Here is a 26280-nt window from a genome sequence, read left to right as displayed (position 1 = left end):
CAAGGGGGGATCCAGCCGTTTTCAAAAGGATGTTCCAAACCCAGGATAAAGGGGGTCCAACAATATGTCCCCATTCAAATCCAATGATCGACCAAAAAAAGGGGGTTTCCAACCCCGTAACCCCCCCCCCCCCCCCCCCCATGATCCACCTATTAGATGACCTATATTAGAATATAATAGGTTGGTAGACTATTTTCAACCGCATTTAAATTCTGCATTTAAATTCCGCCATTGCATCATCACTTCAAATAGAATTAGTCGGTTAAACCATATGGTTGAAAACAATAGACTGAACAGGTTGTTAACACTTTCAACTATCAAGTGATATTGATCCTGTAACATTAAGCCGGTCTGTCGTCATGAACTAAGTTTGTGAATTATGTTTGCGGTTTACTTGACATGCATTGTGACGTGTCATCGTATTCAATATTTTAAAAGCATCGCTATGATATAAGACAAATATCGCATTGCTATAATAAAATATAGCAGTATCGTTGACTTATAGGTGATTTTGGCTTAGCAAACAATTGAATTCATCTCAATTGCATTCCACTGAATTTGCTACGTGATATTTATTGAATGTGTACATCTACAAATGATAAATCGTGCATTTATGTTTCATTTATTCAACAATTCAATTTTCTCGTTTAAAAACACCTTGCTTGTTATTACATAAAATAATTCATGGAAATTATACAGCAGACGTATGTCGTGTTAAATGTCACCCTGTTTTAAGAAAAGAGTCATTACTTTATACCGAGAAATCTGCCTTTCTTCGTACAAATGCTAACATTCGTCTGAAATTTCCCACAATGTAACTCGTTGATATAAGACAATATCGCTCGTTGATATAAGAAAAGTTTTTATCGAATCGCTTCTTCCATAGACTGAGTACTGTCCTGTCCAATAATTTGTTGTCCCGGATATGTGAAGTATTTGTCTGGACGTTTAGCAACCAATAATAAATAAATCCATTTATTTTGAAAATATATTTATATTTACCATTCTTAGACTTAGGAATAGTAAGTTTACAGTACGTATCACTATGTTTTGTGTGTACACTTTGACGAGATAATAAATCATGGATAATCTAATTTTAAATTCGATTTTGTATTTATTTAGAAATTTTTTTTTTCATATTTTATATTTTAGTTAAACCGATTATATCTTCAACCAATAAAAAAATTCGGCAATTAAGAGGTAAAGATACTATTCTGGAATGTAATATCAAGGCATATCCGCCGGAAATAGCAATATGGAAAAAGGGAAATATGGAGATAAAAGAAGGAGAAAGAGATTGGAAATACTATCCAACGTTATTCAAAAACAGTGAATCAGAATTCGTTTTAGGTTTACAAATATATTCGTTAGAAGCTGATGATTTCGGAAATTATACATGTGTAGCCAGCAATCAACATGGAACAGCTTCTGTACAAGTTTTAGTCGAAGGTAAGAGAAACAAATAAAAATGTTGTGACCAGATTTCATCATCGTCTGTACAAGTTTTAGTCGAAGGTAAGAGAAACAAATAAAAATGTTGTGACCAGATTTCATCATCGTATGTACAAGTTTTAGTCGAAGGTAAGAGAAACAAATAAAAATGTTGTGACCAGATTTCATCATCGATAAGCTTTAATCATTCATTTATAAGTTCGTTTTCTTCAAAAATTGTTATATTTAAGTTTCTTATACAGCATGTATACCCCTGTTTTTGCATTATAGATTAATATCAACAACAACAAAAAACGAACTCCGAGGAAAAATTCTAAACAAAAAGTCCCTAAGCAAGTTGTTAATTCAAAATCTCAAACACATCAAACGAATGTTTTACAACTGTCATATTCCTGACTGGTTACAGGCATTTTTTATGTAGAAAATGGTGCATAAAACTGGTTTTATACCTAGCTTTACCTCTCACTTGTTTGACAGTCGCATACAATTCCGTTATATTGACAACGATGTGTGGAAAAATAGCTAAAAAATGTAAACAATGTAATCGTGAATATGTTTTACTGGCTTAATGAGGGTTTTTTTTGCGGCTAAACAGATTTCTGAATGTATATTGAGTAGATAACAAATATCGGGTTTGTAATAACATGAGCAACACGATGGGTGCCACATGTTGAGCAGGATCTGCTTATCCTTCTAGACGCGGTACCTGAGATCACCCCAAGGTTTTGATGGGGTTCGTGTTGCGAAGTCTAGTTTTCTATGTTGTGTCTTGTACATACTATTATTTGTCTGTCTTTTTTAGCCATGGCGTTGTCGGTTTATTTTCAATCTATGAGTTTGAATGTCTTCTTGGTATCTTTCGCCTCTCTAATGTAAAACAGATAATAGCAAGCGTTTTGTGTTTTTACTTGTATTCATTATAATATAATAAGAAGATGTGGTATGAGTGTCAATGAGACAACTAGCTATCAAAGTCTAAAGATATACATGTAATAAACAAACGAAAGCTTTCTTCCAGGCAAACAACCCATTATTGTAAAACATAAGAGTTGAATGGCATACAAAATGTTTTATAAGATTAATAAAGTGCATATATACTTAACTATGAAAATCATTGCGTTCTATCATTTTTATTCTTCTTTTAAAGAATTGGTAGTTAAGCCATCAACAACAACTTCAACTACAACTACAACGAGTACTACAACTGTCACCACCCCAACATCAACATCAACATCAACGATACCAATGACATCATCAGTTTCAAATAAGACATTATCGTCTATTCGGACAACACCAAACCAAATTAAATCCACTACAACACAGAAGGGTGTGATTATCGATGATGGCGATTCCTCGAAGGGCGATAAAGATCCCGGATATAATGTGCTTACAACACCGGCTGTTTATCCAATTTCTCCTGCAGAACAAGGTAACAAATTGTTTTTGAATCAAAACAGTTGCTTCCGTGCGACATGGCTGTCTTTAAAGCCATTATATTTTTGAATTAACATTATGTCTTACCTTCATCAGCAAAAACAAATGTACACAGTGGTCCAAATATCTGAGACTAACACAATCATAGACAAATTCCTGAACAATCTTCATCCATATTTGGAAGGGCAAATACATACGTGTCGGATAAAGAAAAATTTACGCATCCCTCCATTTTAATCCCCATTGATTAAAGAATATCTGTTTTCTCTTAATTGAGAGGTAACATTTAATACAAGTACATGTTCTACAACTGTATTCTAGTTATATCGAGACATTCATGGAATAGGCTCTTTCAATCAGTTGTTATTTGACAAAAAACTTCGGTTCAAAGAAGATTTGTCCTGATGTATCAGGATATAAATATAGGACTAACAGAAACTTTTATATTGAAAGAGGTTTTTTTTTTTTTACGAAAATGAGTTATTGCTCTTTAATTATTAAGTGTGAACTAACCATGACGGAATATAATGCATGCATTGTAAGATTTTAAAAATCCGATGGTTGCGATTGGTTAACAACTGTCCTTTGGGCTCTATTGAATGGCATATTGCTAATCAAGTTTGAGATACGAACAATCAAATAAACTACAATCCTTGAGATTAGTGAATGTAGAATTGCTGTAGAAATTTCTGTTTCATCGACTATATTGATGATGTGCAATACCACCTTAATAGTACGGACAATCTCATTTTTATACGACCGCAAAAATTGAAAAATTTTTGGTCGTATATTGGTATCACGTTGGCGTCGTCGTCGTCGTCGTCCGAATACTTTTGGTTTTCGCACTATAACTTTAGTTTAAGTAAATAGAAATGTATGAAATTTAAACACAAGGTTTCTGACCATAAAAGGAAGGTTTGGATTGATTTTGGAAGTTTTGGTCCCAACAGTTTAGGAATTAGGGGCCAAAAAGAGCCCAACTAAGCATTTTCTTGGTTTTCACACTATAACTTTAGTTCATGTAAATAGAAAGCTATGAAATTTTGACACAAAGTTTATGACCACAGAAGGAAGGTTGGGATTGATTTTGGGAGTTTTGGTCCCAACAGTTTAGGAATAAGGGGCCAAAAAGGGCCCAAATAAGCATTATTCTTGGTTTTCGCACACTAACTTTAGTATAAGTAAATAGAAATCAATGAAATTTAAACACAAGTTTTATAACCACAAAAGGAAGGTTGGGATTGATTTTGGGAGTTTTGGTCACGACAGTTTAGGAATAAGGGGCCAAAAAGGTACAAAATAAAACTTTGTTTGATTTCATCAAAAATTTAATAATTGGGATTCTTTGATATGCCGAATCTAACTGTGTGTGTAGATTCTTAATTATTGGTCCGGTTTTAAAATTGGTCTACATTAAGGTCCAAATTAGGGTCCAAAATTAAACTTAGTTTGATTTTAACAAAAATTGAATCCTTGGGGGTCTTTGATATGCTGAATCTAAAAATGTACTTAGATTTTTTATTATTGGCCCAGTTTTCAAGTTGGTCCAAATCGGGGTCCAAAATTAAACTTTGTTTGATTTCCTCAAAAATTGAATAATTGGGGTTCTTTGATATGTACTTAGATTTTTGATTATGGGCCCAGTTTTCAAGTTGTTCAAATCAGGATCCAAAATTATTATATTAAGTATTGTGCAATAGCAAGAAATTTTCAATTGCACAGTATTCAGCAATAGCAAGAAATCTTCAATTGCACAGTATTGTGCTATAGCAAGAAATTTTCAATTGCACAGTATTGTGCAATAGCAAGAAATCTTCAATTGCACAGTATTCAGCAATAGCAAGAAATCTTCAATTGCACAGTATTGTGCTATAGCAAGAAATTTTCAATTGCACAGTATTGTGCAATAGCAAGAAATCTTCAATTGCACATATTGTGCAATAGTAAGTATTTTCAATTGCACAGTATTGCGCAATAGCAAGAAATATCTAATTGCACAATATTGCACAATAGCAAGAAATTTTCAATTGTTGTTATCTTTCTTTGTCCAGAATAGTAGTTGAATCAACTTAAATCATTGTTTTACACAATATACAATGTATATTCACTTTTACTACCAACTGATAAATTAAAACAATCTTTACCATTCAGTGATAACAAGCATTTTTTTTAACTTTTTAATATTTTATGATGTATTTAAATGAGTATAGTTATTGTTGCAAACTCCATTAGAAATTTGAATTGAGATCAGTTTTGGAATAAGGGAAAGGCGGATGTGAAAAAAATGGAAGGGGGGAGGCTGTTCAATTTTTCTCATTTCAGATTTCATTAATAAAAGGAAAATTTCTTCAAACATTTTTTTGAGAGGATTAATATTCAACAGCATAATGAATTGCTCAAAGGCAAAAAAAAATTTTAAGTTCAGTAGACCACATTTATTTTGTGCACAGGCACTTGCCTCAGAAAATAAATTTCCTATATACCTTAATATAATATATGTTCTATTAAGGTATATAGGAAATTTATTTTCTGAGGCAAGTGCCTGTGATTCTGTGTCAGAAACCTATGCTGTGTCAACTATTTAATCACAATCCAAATTTAGAGCTGAATCCAGCTTGAATGTTGTATCCATACTTGCCCCAACCGTTCAGGGTTCAACCTCTGCGATCGTATAAAGCTGCGCCGTGTGGAGCATCTGGTTACCGATTGTTCTGTAACTTTTTTTAACTGGTAATTTGATATCCGGTATGTTTTCAAAATAATATATACCAAATTCAAAGAAGATGTCAAAAACAGGTCTTAACACAGTGTTTTCTATTTTCAGATCCAAGAAACAGAGGAAATTGTTTAAATTGGAAATTGTCGGGACTTGCAGCTCTAGTGTTATTACTAATCATAATGTGACTTGATCTATGATGAATTTGTCTCCTTTGTGCAAGTGCTACAAACTTTTCTAGTCAGTTGATAAGATATTGTACATTTACGGAACATTGTATGCCTAAGTGTTAAGTTTTATGTAAGCGAAAACAAATATGTATCGAGTCATAGTGTCAGTATTATTGAGAACACATGGTGTTCTTTTAATTTATAATGTTTTGTCATTCTAACGTCCTATGTACATATGAATGAAGAAAAGATCTGAAAACTTTTTACTGAGGTGTAGATGTTGTTTTTTTTGTTGTTTTTTTTTCTGTCGAAATCCACGTAAAAGAGTGCATTTCTATTTATTTTCAAGCGTAGGCTTTTTTATGTCATATTTGTTAAACGACATTTTGTCATATTTGTTAAACGGCATTTGTCATATTTGTTGAAAAGCATTTTGTCATAACTATGATGTTTATATTAACCTGAAATAAAAGTTGTTTTGACATTAAGTGTATTAAGATAGAAGTCGACGATTTTTGTAGGATTTCCCGGTTAAGAAATAGAAATGAAAGTGAAATGTCTATGTCTATAATATATGATAACTTAATTATATAAAAATGACTAAACTACATGTAGGTGGAAAAATGACCCTTAAAGCAGTACATATTACTATAGTACATGATAACGCTTCCTATTTTAGAGTTCGAAACCGGACTTAATGTCAGATATGAAATGATTTACATAAAAGGTGAATAGATCAAACCATAAATAAAAGTATGTAACATTTGGTAGATATACTCGGGTTTTATGTACTTAAAACAGGGATGACACAAACAATACTCGTTTATTTCATTTGCAATTTTTACAAATTATGAATAAATTTGTTTATGTTGTTTAAAATACATTTATAGTAAGTTGCTCTATATCATTTTATGTTTCATAAATAAATATCAAATTGAAATTCAAATCTTTATTGTCATATAACTACATATTTTATAGTTGTGAAACAACATAACAAAATGAAAATAAAAAATAACAAGAAGATCATTAATAAACACAATAAAAGTAAATATTTTAAGAGTCCCCTGTCCTCAGTTCAATAGACTGTTTTAAACAGGATCCTAGCTTATTTACCTGAATGTGTGAAATTGGGTTGAGTATATATGTTATTTTATCTATGTCATTTAAATTTATAAAATGGATATTCATAAATAAATATCAGTCATGCCAAACATTCTGGAAATGTGAAGAGCTGTCTCCATTTTAAGATATATGGGTAAACAGGGAAAAAGTCACATTTTTAAGTCGCAGATTTCTTGGTTATTCCTATTTATTTATTCAATAGCAAAAGCAATAAAAACAAAATAAAGAAAAATTAATTAAGTGATTAAAATTTCTCTGTATTTTTGTGATGTGTATGATGCTGCGTTCACATGTACATGTAATTCGAATTCGATTCACATTAACTAATTCGAATGATTTTAATTCGCATTCGAGACGTTTTACGTCCAAACGTAAATTCTATTTCGAATTGCAATGCATGGCGAATTCGCTTTACTGTCCGAACGACGTTAACTTTTAATTCGCATTATCAATTAACAAATTATAATTTAATTCGAATTACTAATAAAGAATGTGTCCACATTATAGTTTAATTCGTATTAACGAAAACGCATTTCTAATGCGAATTGGATAATGCGAATAAGCCAATTCGAATTTAATTCGAATTAAAAAAGGAAGAGTGTGTGAACACGATTAGCGAATTCGATTCGCATTCGAATTCAATTCGAATTAAATGTACGTGTGAATTAACGAGGCAGGAAATTCTTTTAACTTGTTGACTTTGTATTTATTTAGAATTGTATTTCAGTGTCTTGAGTTACTACTGCGTACAAAGCGGGCGTACAAAGCGCGTGTACGAGCAAATAATCGATGTGCTATTGTAAATGTTTTCTTTTGTGCCAAAGAATGATAATAATCAAACGGTGTATGTTTATATGTAAAGATGTGAATGTGTATCATGTAAAAATAAGTTTTACTGCATTTTAAATGTTACATGAATAAACTGTCGCCAAGTATGTTGGTTCTTTTTTTACCTTATTATACGACCGTTAAAATTTTGACGGGACGTATTATGGTATACAAATCTCCGGCGTCTGTCTGTCCGTCCGTCTGTCTTTCTGTCCGGCGTCCACATGTCGCACCGTAACTTGAGATTGACGGGGACATGATTCATTTTTAAAAGATAGTTCGTGTGGTGATTTAAATGGAAAACCGGAAAAATTATTCGAAATTTTTTTCATTGAATACAATTGAGAAATGACATAGGGAATGTGTCAAAGAGACAACACCCAGACTAAAGAGCAAAAACAGCCGATGACCACAAATAGGTCTTCAACACAGCGAGAAAATCCTGCACCCGGAAGCGTGATCAGCTGGTCTCTTAACACAAATGTGTACTAGTTCAGTGATAATATACGTTATACTTAACTCCGAAATATATGAATGAACTAAAATTAAAAAAGCATACAGGACTTACAAATGTCCTGATTTGGGACAGGCGCAAAATTAATGGAGGATGTGTCTATTGGACACATCTGATGTCACCGCTATTGTATTTCTCATGAGCATGATAAAAGTGACGCCACAAAATTCGAACTTGAACTTTTTTGTTGTTGTTATAAGACTTTTTGAGTCAAACTAAAGACAGATAACGGGTACCAATTTCGGGACGGACGGAAGTACGAACAGATAAGAGTAACACGTAATACCCTCTCCGATGACGGTGGGGCGTAGACATATTTTTCTCTATTCAATCATACATGTAAGTACAGTGATTTCAGTCGGGGTAACTAAATGTAAAGTCAACAGGAAATGTTGAGAAGGATTTTTTTTGCATTGAAAATGACCGGATAATTTTGTTTTTGTTCTTCATGTGAATATTTGAAAAAGGGAAGGAAACGAGATTTTTTCCTATACTGTAAATGCTTTTCAGTGTAAGCACTTGGTTTTCATGATTATTGGTCATTGTGACATATTCGTGCGATAAAGACTTTAATAGAATATAAAAGAGAGTGAAAAAAAACAGATGTTGGTCACATCCTTCGCGTGCGGTTTATATATATAAAAAAGTAGATGTGGTATGATTGCCAATAAGACGACTCACCACAAGAGACCAAACTGACACATATATTAACATTAGTCTTTTATCTAATTTGTATACGCTATAATTTAATCAGAGATGAATAAAAAGTGAAAAGAATAATTACATCGTTTATTCACAGACGAAGAAAAATGTCAGTAGATCGTCGCTGTAATGGTTGCAGACGAATTATCAACAATACAACTGCCTGTTGTGTTTCTACGTCATGATAACATGATATGTGCTACACCGCTAGAGCATGTAAGAAATGGATTAGATCACGAACTGATTTAACATACTTTTATTTGATATTTTAATGAAAAAATGAAACTTTTGGGTGGTGTTTTGTTTCTCGTTACTTTATGTCAATCTAGTGCACAACAATATGTTAATACTGTGACGGTCACACCTGGACTTGCAACTGCATTGACATGTCATGTAAAGAATATAGAAGACGGTAAAGAGGTCAGTATTTTTCTTAAACATAGAAATAACATTTCCATATATCATACATTATATATATTTATGTTTGTAAAAACTATGTCATATCAAGGATTTGTATATAGTAATATTTGTCTCAATAGTATACACATCCTTGGTCATTTATATATACTATACGAAATGTACGTCATCTTTGCATCAAATGCTGATAAAAAGTAAGCATTAAAGATTACAGTGAGGGTTCAACGCTCACAGACGTTCGTTCAACCCGTATTATATTCAATATCAGCAGCTTAAATGGAGCAACCATTTAACTTCAAGAGGGGGGTATTGTTTTTGTCCGAGTCTTTTTGTTAGTTTTTTTACGCTTTCAATCAACTCATTTCTTACAAAATGTATTCTATAAGAAATAGGGAAATTCTTGATTCCGATTTTTTTTTCTGTCATCTGCTTGACCATAATTTTTTTCCCCATCAAATTGGGGGTCCGAATATTTTTCCCGTAGGGATTTTGTCATCTGAACTTCTCCCGTTCAGCTTAAAGTTCCGTGCTGTACTTTTCATTTTAGATGCGTGGAATGAATAATTAATTCAAAATTATCATGTGCGAGATTCGAACTCACAACCTCAGTGTTAACATGCTAGACTAGTAGTGATACAGTTCGATTAAATTGACCAATCGGAAATAGACTTTAAAGTAAAAAGACAAGGTGAAATATACACTCGAAAGCCGAAGATAAACTGACAACGCCATGAGAAAAAAAAACGACGAAAACGACGAACAAGTCTTCAAAACATTACATAGACATCTTAAATATGCAAATCAAACGTCACTTAAACCATTGGTGAACTCGGTTGCTGCCGAGTTGGCAGTTCATGCTTCACACGTGGCACTCGTCGTGTTAATAGATCATGCAAGTACAGACCTGATGATAAATTCCCTTTCGGTGAATGCACGATCCGGGAAAATAGTGGTAACGACAATTGGAGCATATCTGTTTCTGTTTTTTTTATGACACAGATATTCCTTTACAGTCTGCCAAATCCAGATGATGTCTGTACATTTTTAAGGGATGACTTTAAATTCAACTTTACCACCTGGAACCTCATACAAATGTGCATCATTATCTATTTTATTTTTAGTTTATTTATCTTTTTTAAAATGCCACCTTTTACTATTTTGGTTATAAAATGGATACAAGTTTCTATGTGTAGAGGAATCTAGAGAGTACCACTGGAATTTGGAAGGAAAACTGGCAATAATTAAGATCGGAGTCGAACATAAATCGCATCGAGCTTTGACTTCAGACTCTAATGATCACAATAAATTAATTACTAAGACCCCTTTTTAAATTCCTACCAAATGTCTCCAAAAACGCGTATTGCTTGTTAAAAAAATCTATAGATACTGCCTATGCAGCATATAGGAACTTGAATTGTAATATATTTAAACATTTAGATATGATAAATTTCTCCTTTTGTAATTAGATTCTCCATTATTTTCAAATATTGCAATATTTAGTTAATTTTATTTCTTTTTACTTTTTTCGATTGGTATCATCATCAGGTTATATGGGTCGGACCTTCAGGAAGTCCTCTTACCATTGGTAAACGTAATGTAACAACAGATTCACGAATTTATATAGAACAACCTTATGCAAATGTCTGGAAACTCCATATAACCAGAGTTAAACTGAGTGACGCCGGGGATTATACTTGTAAAGTGGAATCTACCCCACCTCAAGTTTCAAAAGTAAAGTTAATTGTTAAAGGTAATTTAATTTTTAATTTTAGTTTCTTGTGTATAATTTGGAGTTTAGTATGGCGTTCATTATCACAGAACTAGTATATATATATATTTGTTTAGTGGCTAGCTGAAGGACGCCTCCGGGTGCGGGAATTTCTCGCTGAATTGAAGACCCATCGGTGACCTTCTGCTGTTCGGGTTGTTGTCTCTTTGACAAATTCCCCATTTCCATTCACAATTTGAAGGTTACGGATACTAATCGATACTGTATTGCAAATCCAAAATAATAATAATACTTTATTCCGTAAGCAAAATATAGCTCATAGAATTAAACAGATACACAAATTATACAGTTTACATATACATATACAGCATTAATGTCATTAACTATTTCTAACATATAGCGGAGTTTGGCATACAATTTACATTGGTAATAAAGGTACATATAAACAAACAATCAAGTGTTACGAATTTTCTCTGCCTCATAAATGTATATACTTAGTACACATATTATTTAACTCCTCAACATTTCTTACAGATACTAATAAACAGTTATCAAAACTATGTGATACGAATTACATTCAATTTGATTGAAAATTTACAAGTATGACAAAAAATCACATAGAAATAGTAGTTATAAGTACACAATCAAAGGTAACGCATCTAATTGTTGAACTTTGTCTAGAATATAGAAAGTGTATTTCTGTATTCGGTGAGATAAACCCGATAAAAGTTTTAATCTTATCAAAACATTAATTTTCCTTTCATTTTCCTTATTCGTTCACTTAATTTCTCATTGTATCGAGAAAAAAACAAGTGATATAAATTGCATTATTTATTTGATAAACAGTTTTCTTCATGTAAACAATCAATAAAGTGATGCATTGTTAGGACTCGTTCTGATTCATTTTGTTTCTTTTCATATATTTGTTTTTACCAACAACGACAATGCCATGAACAACAGAAACGCTATCAACATCGACGAATTCTCCAACTCAAACAGGTAATTGCAGTTATTTTATATATATATTATTTGACGAATATCCTACACTAGTCGAAACTTTTTAAACATGCATTTAAAATTAAAGTTCTGATCAAACATAGTAAAAAGTTGCTACAATAATTTTATAATATAAGTTTAGAACTCCGTTATGTATGTACAATCTTCCTGTGAAGTTATACAAATCTTCGACGTAACCTGTGAAGGGGGTAGGCGGCAGATACCAGAGGAATCGTGAATTTCATTCTCATCAGTCAAATACGAGCTTATAATGCCATGGTCGAGAAAAAAATATGAAAAATTATCAGAGGACAAACAATTAACAGTCTACAAAACACAACATAGAAAACTAAATATTGAGCAACATGAATCCTACACAAAGCAGATGCTCTGGCAGGGTAACTTCATATTCTTCTCCATATGAGGCTAATTTGAGTACAGACCCGGTGGTGAGTCTTATTTTGTAGGTCACTTTCGATGAAAAAATATCTTGTGACGGGATTACGGTTACAACAATAAGAACATAATTATCCGTCGTCTTCTGTAAAATAGATATTCCATAACAGAAAAAAAAAAAAAAAAAAAAAAAAAAAAATCAACTCGTGCGTACATAATGGTTGGTTTAAAATTGTCTCCCCTTACAAAAGCTTTCTGATAAATGCGGTCTATGCTTGAAAAAATGGACGGAAAATGCTCAAAACATTTCAAGGAACTGCGTTAAGAACTATAGAAGTTGATAACTTAAAACAGTATTAATTATTATCAGTCCGCCAAACCGCACAACATCACTATATATATACTGTTAGCCGATTTATAATGCGTGCCTTCTGGGCAATACATGTTGTGATTTCAAATGAGCCAATTATCCATTTAAGACCAAAAATCCTGACAGTGTGTTTACTTTTGGCACAGTGAAAGTTTATGTTGAAGGTAAATTCACGTCAAACTTAACAAAACAATAGTTGAAGAGACTTAAACTACCGATGAAAATACTCGTAGTATATCTAAAGATCTCCCTTCTTAAATTTACGGTCGCTATTCTATCATGGTTTTGTAAGATGGTTGATAAAAGATGAAGTCGCAATCCTGCACTCTTTTTCTCATTAACAAGTGTGGACACAAATCAGTGTGGATAGTATATATCTTATTAATTACCATATATAAAATTGAGAATGGAAATGGGGACTGTGTCAAAGAGACAACAACCCGACCATAGAAAAACAATAGCAGAAGGTCACGAACAGGTCTTCAATGTAGCGAGAAATTCCCGCACCAGGAGGCGTCCTTCAGCTGGCCCCTAAACAAATATATATATACTAGTTCAGTGATAATGAACGCCATATTAATTTCCAAATTGTACACAAGAAACTAAAATTTAATACAAGACTTACAAAGGCCAGAGGCTCCTGACTTGGGACAGGCGCAAAAATGCGGCGGGGTTAAACATGTTTATGAGATCTCAACTTTCCCCCTATACCTCTAGCTAATGTAGAAAAGTAAACGCATAACAATACTCACATTAAAATTCAGTTCAAGAGAAGCCCGAGTCTGATGTCAGAAGATGTAACCAAACAAAATAAACAAAATGACAATAATACATAAATAACAACAGACTACTAGCAGTTAACTGATTTGCCAGCTCCAGACTTCAATTAAACTGATTGAAAGATTATGATTTCATCATATGAATATCAGGCACAATCCTTCCCGTTAGGGGTTTAGTATCATACCATCATAACATATATGAGAAGAACATAACCCGTGTCATGCCAACAACTGTACATGTTTTTTGAATAAAGGTGTTTAGTTCCGATGCAAAGACCCTATAAGTGAATCAATATTAACGCCAAAATATGCAATCTTTAATGACCTGACAACAGTATCGTAACTATATCCCTTCTTAATAAGTCTGTTTAAAGGTTTTGTTAGTTTCTGAGGTGAATATTGACATTTCGTGCTTCATAAAGAATAGTTCCATAAAAAAATGGATGTGAAATACCTGAACGTATAAGAAGTCTGCATGTTGAGCTATATTTAGGAATGATGTCCTTATACCGATGATAAAATTTGTAAATGTTTTGACTAGTTTGTGATATCGAAAACCCTGGTTTAATAATTTTTCAGTAATACATAAATTTCTCTCGTTAAAATCTAAAACATTGTTACATACACGAGCGAATCATACAAGTTGAGATATATAAACACCGTAAGATGGTGACAAGGGAACGTCACCATCTAAAAATGGATATTTAACGATAGGAAATGAAAAATCATCTCTTTTACCATAAATTTTAGTATGAAGCTTTCCGTTAGTGATATAGATATCAAGATCGAGGAAAGGGCAGTGGTCATTGTTAGTATTAGCTTTATTTAAAGTAAGTTCTACAGGATAAATTTCTTTAGTATACATACTGAAGTCGTCATTATTGAGAGCCAAAATATAATCCAAATATCTAAAAGTGTTATTACATTTGTTTATCAGATGTTGTTTCGATTGGTCTTTATTGATTTTTGTCATAAATTGTAACTCATAGTAATACAAAAACAGGTCCGCAATAAGTGGTGCACAGTTAGTCCCCATTGGAATTCCGATAACCTGACGGTATAAGGAATCTCCAGAGCGAACAAAAATGATATCTAGTAAAAATTCAAGGGCAGATATTATCAAAGCATGTCCAATTGACATAGTTTTGTTTATTGCTACTAAAAGTGACATAAAAGAGTTTGAACATATATATTCGCATTCTGACTTTTTAAATGCTCATTTAATTAGGTGTGTGAATTTTTTCTTAATGAGAATGTGAGGCAATGTGGTATACAGGGTAGAAAAATCAAAACTTTGAACAGATTCAAAATCACTAAAAAAAAGCATGCAATTTATCAAGTACTTCCAACGAGTTTTTGACGCTCCAAAAGTAATTAATTCCACTGTTTTCGAAGGCCTTATTTGAACAATTTATTATCAGGTTTTTGATTGTACCAACTGTACTGGTAAGAAGAATAAACAATTTAGTAGTGGAACAGTGGCATGAAGACGAAACAAATCCATATTTGTAAGGTGTTTTGTGTAGCTTCGGAAGCCAATATATGTATACATAGTTGGGACTTTCATTGTATTTGGTTCTGCTTGTAAAGCGGTAGCTAAAAGTTTATGTTTGTTACAGATGTCGTTTTCTGAAAATGGAGTCAGTTGGAATGTTGGTGAATTGGTGATTTCTTCTTTCAGAACCTCAATGTAAAATTTACGTCAAACAATAATATTATTAGCAGCTTTATTGGCCGGGACAAAACAAATTCCTTGGCTAGTTCTTTTAGTTTATGTTTGATATAAGTAATAGGTTTATTGTGGTTATTGTTAATAGTAAAATGTTCTTTAAAATGTTGAATACGTATATCAACTATGTTCATTACTGAATTAAAAATAGAGTCCAAAGATTTTTTGTCAGCGTTTTCCCGTTTTGTCCATTTCAAACAGTAAGCATGGAGTGAGTCGTGGATGATATTACGACACTTATTCCAATTAATACCATTTATTACCGCTGCTATATTATCATGAGCCATAAGATTGATTATACTTATAAAGGGGAAATAATTACGCTTCAGAAGGTCCTCAGATTATCACGGTTTTGGGTCCTCAATGCTCTTCAACTTTGTACTTGTTTGGCTTTATAAATATTTGGATATGAACGTCACTGATGAGTCTTATGTAGACTATAATCCTGGTACCTTTGATAACTATTTATGGTCAATGGTGTTGTGTAAATAAAACAAATGTGAAAATTTGAATTTATCAAATTTGAATAACAGAATTCCTGAATATAATGCACTAGACATATAAACAGAATCACATTTGTATAGTTAAGGAACATCAAGGGGAACGTACGATATTGTGTGTTTGATATTTATTACCTTTCAACACACGCATGCCAATTTCCTTTTTGCCTGAAAACAATTGATACAAATTTTACAGCTTTATAAACTCTGCCTCTAAATGAAAAGAAAAAAAAAAAAAAAACAATGTACTGACTGGCCAGTTTGTCATGGAGAGAACGAATTGAGCAAAGATGAATAACTCTGTTATGAAAAATACGCCAAATATTATATATTACACTGAATCGGTTTAACTTACACGCAGTTTTTACATACAGTTGCATATAGATTTGATATACAAAACCGACCCGAAACACACAACAACGTGTTCTGTGTAGCACATGTTACGTTCGACTGTTTGGCTGCTTATAGATAACGATTTCTGCATTGTGTTGACATTTGATTGAGTTACCATTATAATATTAAATTTTACTCTTTCTTTCCAGATCCAACTGGTATGGCATCGAGTATACGAATGAAGAATTTCGAAGTTTTTTGTGCCATTTTAATATCATTGTCATTTCTAATTGCTCAATGATTGTGATGAACGTGTAAATACAACAATTACATTTATTTCTTTGTTTTCGACGCACTTTCTCCTGCAAGCTTAAGCAAACTTATTACAAATATCTAGTACTAGTATCACGAGTATATATTTGAAATAATTCTTTAGCATGTCCTGTTGTGTTTGGTAGATACAAATCTCATTAAAATCGTATCAAATCTTTATAGTGAATAAAAGTGGACCTTCGTCTTGTTTCTCCATTGTGATGGCACTTTAATTGAGTTACCATTAGTAAGTTTTACTCTTTCTTTCAAGATCCACATGTTATGGCACCGAGTTATCGAATGAAGAATTTCGAAGTTTTTTGTGCAATTTATCATTGCTATTTTTATCTTCGTCGATAATGGTTTGATCTGTATGTACTGTGTTACACCCCTAGAATAAACCGACAGAGAAATGAATTCACTTCCACTTGCCATGGTTCGATATCCGTGCTTGTGAACTTATAGCCCCCAGAGTGTATCATTAACTCTGATATATATTTGTGCTACGTTGCTGACAACAAAAATTTTTTATCTTTTAACTTAACTTAATCCTACGTAAATTCCGAAATTATAATGAAATTAGATTCTCACTCTCTTCGACAAAGTATAGTTAAATTTGGCCATTTCTCTAAGATCCCTTTTGTTCATATATCTCTTCACGTGTTTGTGTCGCATTCTTCATTGGCTTTTATATATTTGTCTATAAAATTAAGGATGAAAGTAAAACAATAACGACGCTTCGGACACATGAAATTAATAAAGTGATATTTCCATTCTCTAGGGTAGAACAGATAATATGTACCAAAGGTTTAAATATTTGTTAAAAAATAGGGACGTGAGTCACGAATTATTTATTCATAGATTTTTTATGGTTTTTCGTGATGGTTGTTACAAGAGGAACAATAAGTATACCTAATCGAGTTCCTCGGTTCGTCACTTGTTGCTCAACCTTTTGTGAATGTGTCTTTTTTTGTGGACTTTCTTTGTGTTTTTGGTAAATGAGTCATTTTTCTTTGCCTCAAGATTTAGGCTGCGTGAATTCTCTCGTTTATAAAAAAGAAGATATGGTATGATTGCCAATAAGACAACTCTCAACAAAAGACCATTTGACACAGAAATTAGCATCTATAGGGCACCGTACGGTCTTCAACAATGAGTTGTGTCCATTAGGCATAATCAGCTATTAAAGACCTCGAAATGACAGATGAAAAACAATTCGAACGAGAAAACTAACATGTGTGCATGTTTTTTCTCTCGATTAGCTGAACATATACATGCTAAATGTGAAATGACAAATTCTAAAAATATGTTAAAGTTTATTCTATAAAAACATGAAATAAAACAACCACTACAAGTGATTTACAAAACGTTATATTGAATATGTTTTTATCTACGGAATTCACGCTTGATTAGTTCAAAATCAGGCAACCTTGCATTACATCCATTCCTTTCATTAAACTCCTGAAAATGAATTAAAAAAATGTAAAATATAAATGAAGACTCTAAAAATACAAAAGCATATTGTTTAACTTTAATAATATATTTAATTATTGAAATTGTGCGCCTTTAGCCAATATGTTATTATTTAATTTCAGAGAGGTGGACCTTTATTTTTGCTTTTTATCCCGGTCAAACAACTCTGTCAAACCTTGCTATTCGTTAATAGTGTATGGTCGTCAATACGTCTGTAATGGTTTCTACTGGACAGTTAGGAAGCACAACAATCAATTAATATTGCAAGTTGTCGTTAAATCTGTTATATAAGCTTACAAACGTAACTGTCAAATCTCACTGGGGTAAAGTTTATGATCGTAATTCAATTCACTGCCATCCAAAGATGGCGGATTAACAATCAGGTCAGTATTTATATTGTCTGTTAAAGTGTTTCTATATTATTTTCTATACAAACCACACATTGGTATGATTTTATTTTATAAAAGATTCATACGGAAATAACAAATTACTACCGAGAAATGTGTATGAATTCGATTTGAAAAATCTTAAATCGGGTAATTTTATCATTGACTTAATCTAATACCGACTCCGATATCAACAGTCAACCTTTTTCTAAAAGCCCTTGAAACACTCTACATCCAGTTTCATGCCAAATGCTCAAGAATTCAAGAATTTAGTAAATAAACTTACCCGAGGCATGGTAAACTGGTATTTGCTACTCATTCTTTGCACAACAGTTTGTATTGGTATGATTGTGTGTATACTACTATTACTGAAATGAAACAAGTTGCTTTCTTTAAAAAAAGAAAAGCAATACATGAACCTAAGACCGCTGACTGCCGGGTCACCAAAAGATTGTTGCTGAATTTGTGTTTGCTTTTGAACTGAAATAATTGACTGTGAAAAGAAGAAGCCAGTTGAAAGTATATATTTACAGCTTCTATTTGAATAGCTATTTTAAAGCTCGACTATTATATTTATCACTTGGGAATGCACATATTTTTTCTTTTTCGATTATAACCCTTTGGCAATCCTACTAACCAGATGACTTATGCAAATTGCACAAACCTATCGCAATATTTTATGCACTCAGTTTGCTTTATAATCTGTAATTCAGGATGCATTTATTTTATCTATCATATCCGACTCGTATTTGAAGCTGTCTTTACTCATGTTAGATGTTGTATGCGGTGAAACCTGTGGCATGCAATTGATTGGGACCTCTTATGAAGAGACTTATTTTGGTCTCATAAAACATCTCAAACTTTAAGGATTTCCTGATTTTACTTAAATCAATTCAAACATTCTACAGGGAAACTTAGTTTTGCCGAAGAATTTCTTAATTCAGAAGTTTATAAACCTGTGCACACTTTAAAAAAAAATATATAAAAAGGTATGTAGATATATAAAGATACCAGATTTAAAATGATGTACGCCAGACACGAGTTAAGTCTACAAAAAAAGCATCAGTGACGCTCGAATGAAAAAAGTCAAAAGGCTAAATACATTACAAAGTTAAGGAATCTATTCCTTGGGTAGACAATCCTTAGCTTTTCGAAAAGGTCAAAGTTTATAATAGGACAGTGACTCAAAAAAGAAACAAAAGAGAAACAACTCGAGGTTAGAATACCGTTAGTAATGATCGTGCTTGAAAGTCATATGTAAAGCTCTTTCTGCCGTGTCCTGAATTTAGATAACAAAAACGAAAAAAAGCTTTCACGAGTGAATTTAATAGTAGTGCATGCAAGTAGTATTTTAGCGCACGAAATAGTAAATAGAAAGCTCAGGAAAAAAATACACATTTGCGTCATCACATATCTTAATCTAATAGTTGAATTCGAATGTCAAACGGCCTAAACTGAATGTTTTGACTCAGGATTCATTAACATTTTATCCGGAATTTGTGAGAACGCAAACCGATAGTGTGCTTTTGAAATGTGATCTATAATGTGAATTAATCAAGACGTGTAGGATAGTTGGTCAACACAATGAATACAATTTTCAAAACCGTACCATAGTACAAATATGTAGATGCTATAAGGTTAAACTATTAAAACAAACAAACAAAAATTGAATTAAAATTTTATAATAAACTAACGTTCCGGTCAGTAATTTTTTTTTCAAATTCTTTTGAATATATATAATATCAATAAACACGAACGTCAAATATTTACGGATGGACATTTTATTTATCGAATGAATCTACTTTTAAATTCTAACATTCCACTATGTGAATATATTACTATACAAAATATAAGTAAAGACTTCTAAATCCATACTAAAACAGTATAAAATAATCAACATTATGGTTGTAATTAAATTTTATTGTGATTATTGTAAATTATTTTTGCGGTTGTTGTGAGCTGCAAGGATTTAAAATCATGCTTTATGAATTGAAAACACACAAGTATTTTTGTTCACGACCGTTTAAAATTTGAATATTTGATAAATTTATTTTACTTTCCGTTTTATGGATATATTATAATACAAATAAATAAATAATAATTACTCATAAAACCCGGCTAAATACTAAAATGGTATGAAATAATTAACGTAGAAATATAATGATAATGTTATACAATTACTGTCTTTTGATGAGGTAAATATGCGGTTTTATTGACTTTTGAAAAAAAACTGATATTCACTGAGGCCGACGGCCGAAGTGAATATCAGTTTTTCAAAAGTCAATAAAACCCCATATTTACCGAAGCAAAAGACAGTAATTGTTTTATTCCATATTCCGAGAGAAGAAAATGTATATAATCACAAACATATATACCAAAACAAATTTTACATGAGACATTTTACCATAACGTTGCATGAAAAAGCGCGTGACGTTAAGCGCGGTGAATAACACTTTCTCAGGTGAATATGCTTTTTTATTCAAAATCCAATTCATATAGAGAAACCTACTAAAATAATACCAATATGGAATAATTATAAACATTTTTTGTAGGATGCAAGAATTTATTTGGATTTAATTTTTATGTTTCCTTTACAAATGAATATTTAAAAATACCAAAGCAGAGTATCTTGTCATATGTTATAGATATTTCATATCTTTTGGATAGTTTTGTGGTGTATCGTAAATTATACCATAGCTTTTGTTGAAACCCCCGGCAATAACCTCACGAGACGAAGTCGAGTGAGGTTGCCGAGGGGTTTCTACAAAAGCTATGGTATAATTTACGATACACCACAAAACTATCCAAAAGATATGAAATATCTGTTTTAACCTATCGCATATATTGCTGTTAAAAAATGTGTATTTCATATATGTTTGTTAGTTTACTTTAAAAATACTTTTATAAGAATCAGTCAAATTACCCTTTTTGGACCTTACACATTAAGCTCCGCCTTCTTTCTAAAATAAGCCCGGGCTTCTGAAACAGCGGGAACATCAGTAAGACAAGATTTTTCGACAGCGATGGATGCACATCTACATTGGTGACGGGTAAAAGAAATTGGATGTTCTGCATATGGCTGCAAGAGATATTTAAAAAGTTTTCCGGAACCCCAGATTAAAAGTTGAACTGCAAAGGGTTAGTGTATTTTTTTTTATTTTATCAAAATGTTAAATGTTCGAAATGTTAAAATTTTTATTGTTAATTAATTTTATAATTCTGTGGAAATTTGAATCTCAAGAATCTTTTAGTGAGTTTGGATGAAAAATTCCACGTTTTAATTTGTACCAGAAGCCCAAGTGACGCATTAATTAACAAGGATTTCAAAATGTCGACGATTAAAATCGCATGTGATGTATATTCTAGAAAATTTAAACAAAATGTTCAGCTTCATTTAAAGAAACCTATGTTCAGCTTCATTTAAAGGAACCTATCTATTTTTAATTCTCAAACATAATTGTTATTACTTAAGCAACCTCGTTAACAGTTTAGATTTATATCAAATCGGATGAGAATCCAGGATTTTTTAAAGGGGGAGGGGTCTAGCAAGTCAACTTTATTTTAAAAAAAAATGGACTACGCATCAACCATACATGAAGCTCCTTGAAAAGGGCGTGCCTTTCGCTCCCTTTTACCCCAAAAAAATCTGCCTCAGCAATTTTAAAACCTTTTACGCAATATATTCATGTAGTGGAGGCTATTGGACTACAATCTAAGTAGACATCTGAATCACCGAAAATCAACTTATATTTTCATGTATAATTTGATTATTAAATTTTAACACATTTGTACCTTTTTTAAATTTGTTCTTGACAATTTTTTGTTCATTTAAAAATATAGGGACAACGGAGTTGGTGTACGTGGGTTCGATTCCCACCCTAGGCATTCATTTATATCGGCTGGTGCAAAGCGGGCAGTTTAGCTTAGTGGCCCCACATTGACTCTGTTGTTCATATGTCAATTAAAAAATTCAGGCGGCCTCGTTCAGGTCTTGCCATCTTTGTTTTTCTTTCGAAAATAATACACAACAAAACCATGGTATAATTGTGAAAATTATACCATAGATAGCTATGGTATAATTTTCGGTTATTGAGATTTATACTCTTGTTGCATTCTCATAGGTTACATTGTACAGCTATAGGTTAAAAAATACTTATTTCTTAATTGAAACTCTGAAAATATTCTGATTTCAATCATTGTTAGTTTCTTCAGAAACATAAATAAAGTATTATATATTTTTTATATATTTCTTTGATTCCGATTGAATTAAATTATTTTGATAAGAATATTATCTTTCTGTTTTCCGATCTAAAATTAACATTTTAAACAGAATGTTCTATCCCGTAAGTCTATGATGAAATACACAGTATCCCGTGGTTAAATCTTCAAACATAATTTGTTTACATGTTATCGAGACAACACGTTATAATTGACCCAGATACACACAGTGTACAGTGGTCGTTTTAAAACAAATATAATTGCGTCGTCAAGGGCCATCGAGGGACCATATCAAAGACGTAGATAACAACCTGTGAATACCTGTATAGATGACCGAAAACTTTCGAGACGTTCCGAGAATTTTATTCTGACTTCCGGCCGAGAGATATCGAGTGGCCCATAGACACATCCAAAACTCGCCAATATATAAGCATGAACCCCTCAGGGGGTTCATGCAATAAAAAATATTGTAATGCGTATTAATGAGATTTTTACATTGTAAAGCATGTTTGACAAATTTAGTGCTTGCATTTGAGAAATTTTTCTATTGTTGTGTATTGTTTGTTTGCTGACTCAGACATTTGTTATCCATATTTTGAAAAATTTTTGATTTTCTGTATTTTTTTTCATTGTTTGCGTATTGTGCCAGCGACAGTAATGCAACCATACAATTAAAAGCGTCTACATATTTCTTGTTCTTCAACGATGATTAACAGATACATATTTTGACGGACAAAAAAAAAAATGACTGACATTAGTTTATATGCAAATTACTTACACATGTGTTGGAGTCAGTGTCCTATCATTCACTTGGACTTCAATCATTTTCACTATGTCCTGTTCCAGCTTAAACAAATACAATGAAAAAAAGTTAATAGTGAATGAAAATAAATGTTTTGTTCATCTGTGCAAAATGTTTGCTTAACCTTGAACTACTACACTATGAGTCCTATAGATCTTATCCTGTAGTCTGCAATGAAATAGTTGTTTACTTTCCTTTGCATGTAATCAGCACCAAAATCTGTCATATATTTTTCAATGGCAGTTCAGTAAAAATCAAGCGGCGTCAAAATACCCTTTTCGGTTGTTGAATTTGAAGTATTATCTAATTTTATGTGTGTCTCTGTGTTTTAAACGGTCGCTGGGGTTTAATATCTTTCTCTACATTTAACGTGTTAATGTTATTCTGTTATAATTCCCAATTGTTTGGTCAAATGAATTGAATGTTTTTATGTCTGCTTTGTATCATAGTTTTGCGTATTTACCTTTTTAACAGATGATCTTATTTTGGACTCTTGTTCCATAAGATCTTGGTACTTTTGTTCCGTCTTTTTTGCTTGCTTTAATGTTTGTTGCAGATGTTTCTGAATTTTATGTATTGCTTTTTGTGTAGTGCGTTCCTCGTGCGCACTTACAATTATTTCTACTATGTAATCATTAATCTTCTTTGAAGTATCCAACTTGTATGCAACTTTTCTGTTAGCAAGCCAACACACCTGAAATGTTATTTTATTCAAATTTACAAAAATAAGGATTTCTAAGAACTGCCTCAAATGATAATTATATTAAAATAGATATAGGAAGATGTGGTATGAGTGCCAATGAGACAACTCTCCATCCAAATAATAATTTATAAAAGTAAACCATAATTTTACATACATTTTTACAAGAATATTTAACAGATGTCTAGTCATTTGATGAGTATACAGTATCTTTCATTTTACTCTTTCCATAGTAACTCTTTAAAGGGTCCCCTTTTTGTTTAATTTCCTTTTTCTGTTTTATTTGATCTCACGTTTTTATCTATTTATTTATTTGGGGTAGTGACTGATTGGAATTGTGATTATTACCTTTTGCTGATCCTGCAATTTTTGGTAAATTTGATTGTGTTTTTTTATCTCCTTTTCCATTTCTTTGATCTTCTTTTCACATTGATTGATAATCTTTTTGTCAAACCTACAACAAAAAATGTTAGAACATTTTATAACATGATTTGACGAAATTGTAGATCTTGTTTTTTAAGTTACCTGACCATTATATAAAAATAAGGATGTGGTATGATTGTCAATGAAACAACTATCCACCAAATTTAAAATAAAGTGGATGTAATTATAGACAACCGTAAGGGCCTTCAACAATGAGAAAAAATCATACCGTTAGTTCGGCTATAAAAGGCCCACACATGAAAATATTAAACAGTTGAGAAAGCTAACGGCCAAAATTTAAAGAAACAGTTTACGAAAAACAAACCAGTTAAGCTTTTATGGTTAAAAAGATTATACAAACTTCCGACCCTCACGAAAACAAAGGATTTACAACTCACAAAAGAGGAACGAAAGATACCAGAGGGACAGTCAAACTCATTAATCGAAAATAAACTGACCACGCCATGGCTTAAATGTAAAAAGACAAATAAAAAAGTACACAACATAGAAAACTAAAGAATAAGCAACACGAACCCCACCCAAACTGGGGTGATCTCAGGTGCTGTGAAAGGGTAAGCAGATCCTGCTCCACATGAACAAACTGATCTTACTTCTTATTTTGACTAATAAATTTCTTAAACAATACTTACATTCCATCAAACACATAACCTACTCCGTACATCCTTGGAATATATATGGTCATTACGACATCTGTGGCCTCCATTTCTATTATTTTTCTCTGCGAAAAAAGTGCTGAATTTCTGCGTGTATTTCTTTTCACGTCGTTGTGAAGGAAAAAAGAGAACGATGGGAAGGGCCGACGTCACAATTTAAAGACGTCTTCCAATTGGACGTTATATAACAACAATACGAACGACGTCCCATAAGTTTAGAATTGATAGACGTACCCTTCTGTTAAACAAAATTAATTTGTATATTACAAGTTCAGATGATAGTTACTAGGCTCATAATAAAAATAAGGAGATGAGGTATGAATGCCGATGTGAATACTATCCACCAGATTTCTGATGAATATGAAAATAAGAAGATGTGGCATGATAAATCTCCACCAGAGACCAAAAGACTTAGAAGTTAAAAATTAAAGGTCACTGTATAGTCTTCAACAATGAGCAAAACCAATACCGCATAGGCAGATATTAATGGCCCTGAAATAATGACAAATGTAAAACAATGAAGTCGACTAAACCGACTAAGACAAACTTGAAGATTTTTGAACAGAAACGTTGTTACTCAAATGTTAACCAAATACCAAAAACACAAGAAAGCGTTGATTGTATGTATATGGCTATGTTATAAAATTAAACTGCATGGAACTTCCATTGGTTGAACTGTATATCTTCAGCTGTAGGAACTAAAAGACAATGGTATTTGACAGCAAACTCTTAACAGGCTAAACAAGTTAGGAATCATCCTTTAAATGTATTTGGCTTATAAGACTAATTGATACGCGCTATTATTATTCTTTTATGGTCAACAGTCAAAGTGTTTAAAAAAAAAATTAATAAGTCAAATGGTAGATTCATCTGATTTTAGTTAAGAAAAAAAGAACAAAATTTGACATAAATTCCACGATTCCAAAATTGTAAGAAAGTTTTTCGGACAGAATGGATGATTGAACAAAACCAGGGTTTTAAAGTGTCTTTAAAAAATGTTAAAAGTGGTTTAGTGAGTTAGGATAAAAGTAAAAATATCCGAAGGACAAGGGACGATAAGACCAGCGTATGGCATAAATATGACAAACAATTAAAAATCAGGAAA

The 26280-nt window shown here is 32.1% G+C and overlaps 3 protein-coding genes across 5 annotated transcripts in view; 2 read left to right on the top strand and 1 right to left on the bottom strand.

Moving 5' to 3' along the window:
- LOC143072634 (lachesin-like) overlaps positions 1-7829 on the top strand; it is a 30990-nt gene extending 23161 nt beyond the window's left edge. The window contains exons 6-8 of the mRNA XM_076247675.1: positions 1153-1449; positions 2600-2881; positions 5711-7829. Coding sequence (XP_076103790.1) covers positions 1153-1449; positions 2600-2881; positions 5711-5790 — 659 coding nt within the window. The 3' untranslated portion in view covers positions 5791-7829. The remainder of the gene's footprint in view (positions 1-1152; positions 1450-2599; positions 2882-5710) is intronic.
- A 1200-nt stretch (positions 7830-9029) lies between these two features.
- LOC143072633 (cell adhesion molecule 3-like) lies at positions 9030-16702 on the top strand. Of its 2 annotated transcripts, XR_012977263.1 has the most exons (5): positions 9030-9358; positions 10901-11105; positions 12045-12083; positions 14376-14455; positions 16397-16702. XR_012977263.1 is itself a non-coding variant. In XM_076247674.1 (4 exons), the coding sequence occupies exons 1-4, from the start codon at positions 9218-9220 to the stop codon at positions 16486-16488; spliced, it is 477 nt and encodes a 158-aa protein (XP_076103789.1). In that variant the 5' UTR covers positions 9033-9217; the 3' UTR covers positions 16489-16702. The 2 variants fall into 2 exon arrangements, 1 of the variants encoding a protein (XP_076103789.1); XM_076247674.1 differs by lacking the exon at positions 14376-14455 and having other exon boundaries at positions 9033-9358.
- A 1101-nt stretch (positions 16703-17803) lies between these two features.
- Positions 17804-25317, bottom strand: LOC143070692 (uncharacterized). 2 transcript variants are annotated; one of them, XM_076244893.1, is made up of 6 exons: positions 25152-25317; positions 24427-24532; positions 23992-24072; positions 23355-23422; positions 18645-18726; positions 17804-17960 (listed from the first exon to the last, which is right to left on the bottom strand). In XM_076244893.1, the coding sequence occupies exons 1-6, from the start codon at positions 25223-25225 to the stop codon at positions 17886-17888; spliced, it is 486 nt and encodes a 161-aa protein (XP_076101008.1). In that variant the 5' UTR covers positions 25226-25317; the 3' UTR covers positions 17804-17885. The 2 variants fall into 2 exon arrangements, with proteins under 2 accessions (XP_076101008.1, XP_076101006.1); XM_076244891.1 differs by having other exon boundaries at positions 23842-24072; positions 25152-25315.
- Positions 25318-26280: the final 963 nt, after the last annotated feature.

Source organism: Mytilus galloprovincialis, chromosome 4 (genome assembly GCF_965363235.1).
Source record: "Mytilus galloprovincialis chromosome 4, xbMytGall1.hap1.1, whole genome shotgun sequence".
In the NCBI taxonomy this organism is placed as follows: Eukaryota; Metazoa; Mollusca; class Bivalvia; order Mytilida; family Mytilidae; genus Mytilus; species Mytilus galloprovincialis.
The sequence above is the reverse complement of the archived record's forward strand: the minus strand, read 5'-3'. Positions and strand labels throughout refer to the sequence as shown.